The sequence below is a fragment of the Octodon degus genome, unplaced genomic scaffold (genome assembly GCF_000260255.1).
Source record: "Octodon degus isolate 3935 unplaced genomic scaffold, OctDeg1.0 scaffold00072, whole genome shotgun sequence".
Classification (NCBI taxonomy): Eukaryota; Metazoa; Chordata; class Mammalia; order Rodentia; family Octodontidae; genus Octodon; species Octodon degus.
In genome coordinates this window covers 4,274,354-4,282,950 of record NW_004524648.1, presented here as the reverse complement: position 1 = coordinate 4,282,950, position 8,597 = coordinate 4,274,354, and the positions used below count along the sequence as shown (strand labels likewise).

At 50.7% G+C, this 8,597-nt stretch overlaps 1 protein-coding gene across 6 annotated transcripts in view; it reads left to right on the top strand.

Moving 5' to 3' along the window:
* The first annotated feature begins 6 nt into the window (after positions 1–6).
* The window catches only part of Ankrd13b (ankyrin repeat domain 13B), a 20,628-nt gene continuing 12,037 nt past the window's right edge, over positions 7–8,597 (top strand). For all 6 annotated transcript variants that reach the window (XR_002821944.1, XR_002821943.1, XM_004635384.2 and 3 more), the window contains exon 1: positions 7–157. Coding sequence is in view for 4 of the 6 variants with exons in the window: in XM_004635384.2 (XP_004635441.1) it covers positions 44–157 (114 nt within the window). In the remaining 2 variants the exon portion in view is untranslated. The remainder of the gene's footprint in view (positions 158–8,597) is intronic.

The window sequence follows — 8,597 nt, the reverse complement described above, 5'->3', positions numbered from 1 at the left end:
CCTCCAGGGCCGGGCGCCGCGGCCCCGGCATGAGGAGCGGGCGATGATCCCCGCCAACGCCTCCGCCAGGAAGGGGCCGGAGGGCAAGTACCCGCTGCACTACCTCGTGTGGCACAACCGCCACCGCGAGCTGGAGAAGGAGGTCCGCGCCGGCCAGGTAGGAGCGCCGTCGGGGTGCGGCGGGGACCCCACGGCCCGGCACGCCCGTGCAACGTGAGGAGGGGACGCGGCGGCAGCTGTCCCGCCTCCCGGGCGAGTTGGCAGCGCTTCTTTGTTTGCAGCCAACGCTTTTGTGCAGAGGGTGATGGGAGCGGCCCTCGCCCGCTCCCTTCCTGCTGGACGGGCTGCCTCTGAAACCTGGGGTGGGGGATGCCGCGCCCCTCCCCGCCTCAGTCGCGCAGAGAGGGCTGTGGGGAGGGGCACCGCTCGGTCTGTGTTCCTTGTGGTGGGAGAGGCCGCCCGGTTGGATGGAGCCGTGACACCTCCGCGTGAATGTGCGGAGGTGGAAAAGCCTTGAGTGGAGAGGGGGCCGCTGGTCAGGATCGGGGAGTCAGCTGTGTGACACTTCCAGGCATCCCAGCCCCACCCAGTGACCTCTTCCTCCCTTGTGAACGCTTTCTCGGTTCTCTCTGACTAGACCGAGTCCAGGACCCCTGGGAGCCCAGCCCGGGTCGGGAATGCGAGTGGAGAGGGACCCTCCTGGGAGGCCCAGAAGGGCCTTGTCCAGGTGCTGAAAGGCGCTCTCCTGCCCTCTGGTGCTGGGGCCTGGCTTCTCCGTGCTCAGGAAGCCACAGGACAGACGGGAGGGAACGAGCTTCCTGGTTCTTGCTAGTCAGTAAGGCCGTGTGGGCCACCCAGCTATGGGCTGGGCAGTGGATCCAAGAAGAGGGAAAATGGGACTTCATGTCCATTCTTTAGAACAAAAGCAGGCACAGGTCACAGATAATCTTCAATTCTGCCTTTGGCACCCAGAAGCAGTGGCCAGAGCTGAGTCCAACCTGCCCTGGGTTGCCTCAGATGGAGACTTCCAGCCTTAATCTGCATCTCAGACCCCGGTGTATGGGCCGGGAGTGGCTAGCTGAGGGCTTTCCTCTGTGCAGATAGCTCATGTGAAGGTTACTTTATAAGTCACAGAAGTTCAGTGTGAGGAGCCTGATTACCAAGAGAAAAGCTGCAGGTAGACTGTGAGCATGGGAAGGTCAGGCTATGCCTCCTAAGCTCCCCACTATGCCCCCAGGTCAGCATGACATCCAGCTCTGTGTAGCATTCTCAGTAAATAGTGGGGTGACGTGGGCCCACAAACTTCTGGGCTGGTCTATGTGTATACTTCTTTCTACCTCTGCTTACACCAGTACTCTCCAAATTGCCTCTCAGCCCAGGTCATTTATCTATTATAACAGAAGTGTTCTGCAGCCAAAAGAGGCCTGGAAGAATAAAGAATAGTAAACAAGGCAACAGCACCTGCCCTCATAGAGGCTTGGATAGCTGAAAGTGGTGGCATATGCCTAGAGTTCCAAAACTCTGGGAGACTGAGGTGGGAGGATTGCAAATTTGAGCCTAGTGCAAGCAACACAGCGAAACATAGCAACTTAGTGAGAGTGTGTTTCAAAATAAATAAATAGGGCTGGGGATGTAGTTCAGTTGGAAGCCCTGGGTTCAATTCACACACACACACACAGAGAGAGAGAGAGAGAGAGAGAGAGAGAGAGAGAGAGAGAGAGAGAGAGAGAGAGAGGACTGACTTGGTTCTAGGGAGGAGGTAAATGGAGGTAAATGTGGAGAGGAGATTATGGGGTGAAGGTTGCTAAGACACAGATGGTCCAGTTGGTCCAGTCTCCTCTGACTGTTCTCCACTTTCTTCCCCTGAGAGGAAAAGAAGACAAGCTTCTGGCAAAGATTACAACTGGAGGGATTTAAGTGTGGTGTGAGAGGAACTTCCTGAAGGTCCAAGGATTGTTGAGCAGGAGCCTAGGGAAGCCTAGGGACTGAACTCTGTCTAGACTACCTTAGTCCCACTCATTTGCATGAGGGGTGTGAGTGGTCCCTTTCCTGCAAACTGGAAGGACAGAATGCCCTGGACCAAGGCCTCCCTGTTGACAGTCTTGAAGTCAGCAGCCATCTTGCTGGGTCAGCTGGCCTGGGGAGCAGAGCTGCTACCGGCAAACGGCAAACGTGGCTAGCCTCTTTGAGTATTCCTCTTCCTCTCCTCAGGCTGTCAGAGACCACATGCCGTTTGCTCTGTTTCTGCCCTGGTGAGTTCATGTATCCTTAAAATGGATACTACCTGTCTTGCCTTTGATCCAGGCCAGGCAGTGTAGGGCACTGACTGGGTTAACCACAGTTCATGCACAGAGGGACCAGCCAGTTCTCTCTTTCCCTCAGGGGTGCCGCTAGGGGCATGCCAGTTAGCCTGGCTCCAGGAGCTCCTGGCTGTACCCTGTGTCCAGGTCTGGCCCAGAGTGACACTTGCATCCAAATGTACACTGCTTGTCCTTGGTACCAGGCTGTTTTCTGCTAAGGACAGGTCTGGAAGTGGTTACCCAAGTTCATGAGGAAGTACCTGAAGACCCTTGGCCTCCTTGTTGGGGGTCCCTGACCACTCCTCCTCCTGGCAGCAGCCACCATAGACAACAGCCAGGCTTTCCTCAAGCACTTGGCAGCAGAATTGCCCTGGGTTTGGTCTTTGCTTGGCATAGCTTCCTTTGCTTCACTCCAAGAAAGTCCTTCAGAGGCCTCCTGGGAGCAGGCTTGGCAGTGCCAGCTGGCCACAGAGGGTGATGGCATGGCAGCCTGCAGAGCAGGTTCACAGCCGTAGCTCTGCCTGGGGTGCTCTTCTGGGAGTGGTGGGCAGGTAGGAGGTGCTGGTGTGAAGAGGGCTGGCTTGCATCTGGTGATACTATGGTTGCTCAGTGCCCTGCCAGGTTAGAGGGGACAGATAGCTGTAGTCAGTGGATGGGCCAGTTCCTCCCGGCCTGGCACAGCCCTGAGATTGGCACAGCCAGTTGGGCTCAGCCCTGGTTCTGGAGTCACGAGGCCTTGGTGTTCCCTGAGGGTGAGGAACAGGCAACGAGCCTCACAGCTCCCTGTGGGAGGGCACATGTACAGCGAGGACCAAGGAGCTGGATTCTTCTCCTGGCAACAGGGATCTGAAGGGACCCAATTGTGGGCTCAGGGAAATATTTTTCTTCCTGGGGCTGCCTCTGGTGCAGGCCTCCTTCTTTTCTGCTGTCGCCTTTCTTCCTGACCCAGAGGCAGCTTGAGAAGGGGTTGTGGGGTGGCCTCTGACTCTCAGACACGGTCCTCCTAATGGTATTGGTTGTGTCCAGGACCTCAGGGAGTCCAGTGGCCCCTCATACTCCCTAAAGTGTGCAGTTCTGGGTGTGGGCATCACCACAGCTGGTGAGCTAAGGAGCTCAGGAGAAGGAGCCACAAACCCCAGAAACCAAAAATCAATGTGCCTTGGGATGAGAGGGAAAGGCTGCATGGAAACAGAAGGGATAGGGAGAGTCAGCAGCACTAGCACAGCTGCCCATAGCCCCAAGGAGAGGAACAAGCACTTTGCCTCTCTCCCTTAAGAGATCTCAGACATGCCTGCCCCTACATCCAGTGTCTGCTGGCAGAGCTCAGAAGCTATGATGCAACCAGACTGCAGCTGTCTTACCTCGGGCTGGGAAAAGAGGGGCCACGGGAGGGAGCCTGGTGGCTGAGCACTCAAGCCCCATGCATGCTCCAGGGCCTGCATCTTTCCCTCTAGCACCCAGCCTTAGTCTATACATTTGCTGTATACTTTTAAGATTTCACTTGAAAAGGATTCTGACAGTGTTAAAAGGAGTTTGTAAAATGTTCTCCTGGTGCCCATGGAAGTGAGGGGTGTTCAGTGCAAATATGCTGGTAGGGAACATGTGTTATACGTGAAGACTCCTGCAGAGCCAGAGGGCAGCTGGGCAAGCATGTGCTTGTGCATGTAGGGGTGCACAGTGCCATGTGTGTGGAAGTGGAAGTATGTAGGAGTGTTTGCTTATGGTTCCTGTGCACTCTGGCATGCATGCCTGTGTGCTCCTGAGCAGAGGCAGGGACCTCTGCTGCCAGGGAGTCCCCACCCCTAAACTCCAGCTTTGACTGCAGCAGAGGCTGCTGGGTTGAGGAGTCTCCATTCTCTTGGTGGAAATGGCTGGATGTAGGGTTTCATGGGGAACCTTTTCATTCCAGCAATTAAACAGCTATAGGCTGAGGAGAGTAATGAGTTCTTCCAACTGGGCCTAGGGCAAGGTGCCACATATGCTTCAGGTCCTGCTGTGGTAAGAGCTGCTTTGGGGCCTGGCTGGGGTATATGGGACCTACAATGGCCCTGGAATCAGGAGCCCTTGAATGGGCAGCCAGGAGCACTCCTGAGGAGTGGGGTTGGGGAGCAGTACCCCACCTGGCAGGGAGTGCCAGTGTCCTTCTGGACCCAGAGTTGAGACATCTGATGGGGTGGATGTGCAGCCTCTAGGGACCTGGGGTGCAGCAGGGCACCCCGCCAGGTCCCTGGGGCCTTGTTAACAGGAACTGTAGCAGCATCTGAGACAGGGCCAGGGGAAGCCCTCGAGACTCAGCTATATCCCTCAGGGAAGGGCACCTGCTGATGTCCCCAGCCAACTTGGGGTCTGTAGAGCCTTTACCCTCTCCATCCTAGGGCTCAGGACCCAACCTAGATCAAGTCACCCCATGACAGGAAGAGTACACAGTACTCCCTTTTATCTGGGGGAAGCTGGTGTGGAAGAGCCATAGGAAGACCCCTTGTGCCTACAAACCATAGCTCAGAGGTTGAGAGGAGCAGGGTACTATTGTCTTTTGAGGCTCCCAGTATACTTAAAAGTGAAGAAATGTTAACAGATTGCAATGTGATATAAATAATTTAAATTCTTTAAAATTTCTCATTTTGGATAAAGGAACACATACTCATGTTTTAAAATATTTAGCTGCTGCTGGAAAGTTTTGGAGAAGCAGCCTTCTTTTCTCTACCCCTGCCCAGCCGGTTGCATTCCCAGATGCCACCAGTGTGAACTCTGGGCTCTTTCTTCTGTTATTTTCCTCTGTAACTATAAGTATACACTTTCACAATTATATCTTGGTTTACCACATTTACACTTTATTGCCTTCTCCTTTTTATGGCCCCCTGGGGGCCTGCCCCTTAGCACAGTTGTTTAAGTGCCTGCTCATACAAATGCAGTCAGGCGCAGGATACCACCATTCGATCCCCACCCTACCTGCCTTACCAGTCCCGCCCTTAAGGCAGCCTGAGCCAGCCAAAAAAAAAAAAAAAAAAAAAAAAATCTATGCCCCTTCAGCTACATATTTATTTCACAAGTATATCTTACACACTGGTTATATATCAGGTGCTATCTAGCAGTGAACCCAACAGGGGTTCAGCCTCTGCCTTGCTGGGTGTGCAGTCTGAGAGAGTGAGATGGTGAAGAAATAAAAAAGCGCTGGCTATAGGCAGAGAACTAACTCAGGACAAGGGGCAGCGGGAACAGGAGCAGCAACTGTCATGGCAGGCGAACTGTCAGGGCAGAGTAATCTAAGGAGTTAACGTTCAGCAGCAGCCTGAAGTGAGGGCAAAGCTTCATGGGATGCTAGGTGGCTCAGTCTGTGTTTTCATAACAGAATACCTGATGGGCTGGTTCTGTACTGCTTAAAGACCCACCACTCCACAACATCCCCACAGTGGGATCAAGCTTTAAGCACATCGACCTTTGGGGAACATAAGCCGTAGAGCTAAGTTACCTACAAGAAGATCATTCCAGGGAAGGCTGGTGGCAGGAGTGGAGGTGAGAGGAGTTCCAAGAGCAATCTAGGGCTGTGGGATTAAGTCAAATACCACGGACAGCCATTGGGGGGATTTGAGCTGAAGTGTGTCAGGCCCTGAGTGACATTTCACAGAGTGACTTTAGCGGCCATGGGTGATATGGAGCCAAGAGAAAGATAGAGACCAGGGAGGACAGCTACCACCCTGCCACCAAGAGATGGGTAGCTTGACAGTGATGAAGCTGAGCAGTCTTCTAGATCTATTTTGAGGGTAGAGCCTGCAGGTTCTGCTGATAGATGAGGTGTGAAGAGGAAAGGGAAGAGAAGTCATAAAGACAATTCCAAAAGTGTCAAAGAAAGGAGAAAACCAGGGAATGTGAAGGAAGGCACTTCTGGAGTGAGGAAGGCAAGGGAATCCAATGTGAATTCCTAATTGTGAATGCAGTGAGGAAAATGGTATTTTTCCTTGAAGATGTAAATTATGGTTTTCCCCTGAAAAAGTTTCTTTTACTCCTTACACTGAAAGAATTTCCTCTGTGTCTTTAGAGGAAACTTATTTGTATGTTTGGGTTGATTTCATGCTGGAAGCTTTCCTCAAGGATCCAGTCCAGCTTGGCTATTGGGGCAGGAATGGCTGTGTGGAGCTGGCTAAAGCATGGGTGCTTCTGTAAGACAACTGGGCTGCGAACCGGCCTGCTCACTGTGGGACCCTCAAACATCTTTATTCCAAGGTCCTTGGGGCATTTAGTTTCTCCAAGGAAACATTTTCCATTCTGCTCCTTGGTGGAATAGGAATTGGGGGGTGGGAGGGGGACCTATAGTGATCTGGCTGCCAGTAGTGCAGGTTCAAGGTAGGGAAGGGGCTGAGGTCTCATCGGTCAGTTTTCAGCCTCATGGCCTCTACTGTGGCCAGCGTCCTCGAGGCCGGCGTATCTTGTGGTCAGTTCCTACAAAGAATAAACCTGAGTGTCCTGTGGTGAATAGAAGGCACTCCCAGCTTTAAGAGGATGAAGAGGGACCATGGGGTTCTGAATTTTACCCAGCCCTCCTTTATCTGGGTCTGAGCCTCATCTCCACTCCTTACAGGCTCTGAAACTCTCAGGGCTTCTGGGGTGGCCTGGTTTGGTACTCAGAGGGCTCTCCTCTGTGACTGCTTAGGTTCTAGCTTCCCTTGCTGCCCTAAGTCATTTGAGACACCTGGGCCACTTCCCATGTTCTAGTGAGGTGTTGAAATTTCTCATCTTCTGACACCTCTTTATTCTGTGGGCTTTGAATATTTTACTGACATTCTTATACTTAGAAATTTAACATTTTTGGTGCTCTTCATTCCTTTGTATAGATCCATGTCTCCATCTGGTATCAGTTTTCTACCTAAAAGCTCCCTTTGACATTTCCTGCACATCTTCTGGCAATAAATTCTTTTAGCTTTTCTTTGTCTACAGAAGTATCTACTTCCCCTCCATTTTTGCCAGTTATGCAATTATAAAGGTTGAACTCCATCCCCCTCCTTTAAAGATTTCATTTTATATTTAGGACAGGATGTACAGGGTCTCACTACTAGATCAGACTGGTAGTGATACTTCTGTTTACAGCCTCCCAAGAACTGGGATTACAGGCACACACCACCATGCCCAGTCTCAATCTCCTTAGAGCACCCTGGGGGCAGAGCCAGCACAGTAGGCCTGGAGATTGAACTCCTGGCCTCTGCGTCTGCCTAGGCAGGTGCTTTAATCCACTGAGCTATTTGGCTGGCCCTAAGATTTCATTTTAACTAGGGATATAATTCAGAAGAACAAACACCTGCATAGAAAGCACAAGATCCTGTGTTAGAATGCTGGTAAAAAAAACAAAAAAAAAAAAAAAAAAAGAAAAAAGCTGGTTAAAGATTTTATTTTACTGTCTTATGGTTTGCAAAGTTTCTGATGAGAAATATGTGTTCTTTCCTATATTTGTTCTTAGTTTAGAGGGTCTCGTTTCTTTGCATATCCTTAAAATTTATTTTAAATCACTAATTTTAAGCATTTACACTTTGGTGTAATTTTGTATTTGTTTTGTTAGGGTTCTTTGAATTTCTTGGTTCTGTAGGTTTTATGATTACATTTGTTTTTACAACAAAGTACCTCAAAGTGGGTGGGTTAAAACAACAAAAATTTACTGGCATGCTATTCTGGAGGCCAGAAGTTCAAACCTGAGTTGTTGGCAAGGCCACTTCAGCCTAAGAGGGGGATACTCCTTCTTTGCCTCTTCCAGCTCCTGTGGCACCAGGCATTCCTGGGTCTGTGGCTGTGTAACTCTGGCCTGTGCCTCTGAGTTCACATGGCCTTCTCTCTCCATGTCTCTCACAAAAGTACTTCTCAGTGCATTTTGGAATCACCAGGGTAATCGCATGTTGAGATGCAGAACCTACCTACATCCGCAAAGACCCTTTCCCCACTCACATTTCTAGGTTCTTAGGGTTAGAATGTGATGCAAAACTACCGTTTTTGAGGGATGTTACCCATTCAACCCACTACAGGACTTTTTATCAAATTTGGAAAAAAATTTGGTCATTTTTTTTTCTCTTTTTTAATTGTTTATTTATTTAATAATGTATTTAGTACAGGGTCTACAGGGTTTCACTACACAGATCAGACTCATAGCAGTCCTCCTGTTTTCAGCCTCCCAAGTGCTTGATTACAGGCGCGTGCCACCACGCCCAGTCTCACTCACTGTCTCAGCATGCCCCTGCTTTTTTTCTTTTCTTTCTTTTTTTAAAAAATATATATTTTTAAAATTTTATTTATTTGTGTGTGTGTGTGTGTGTGTGG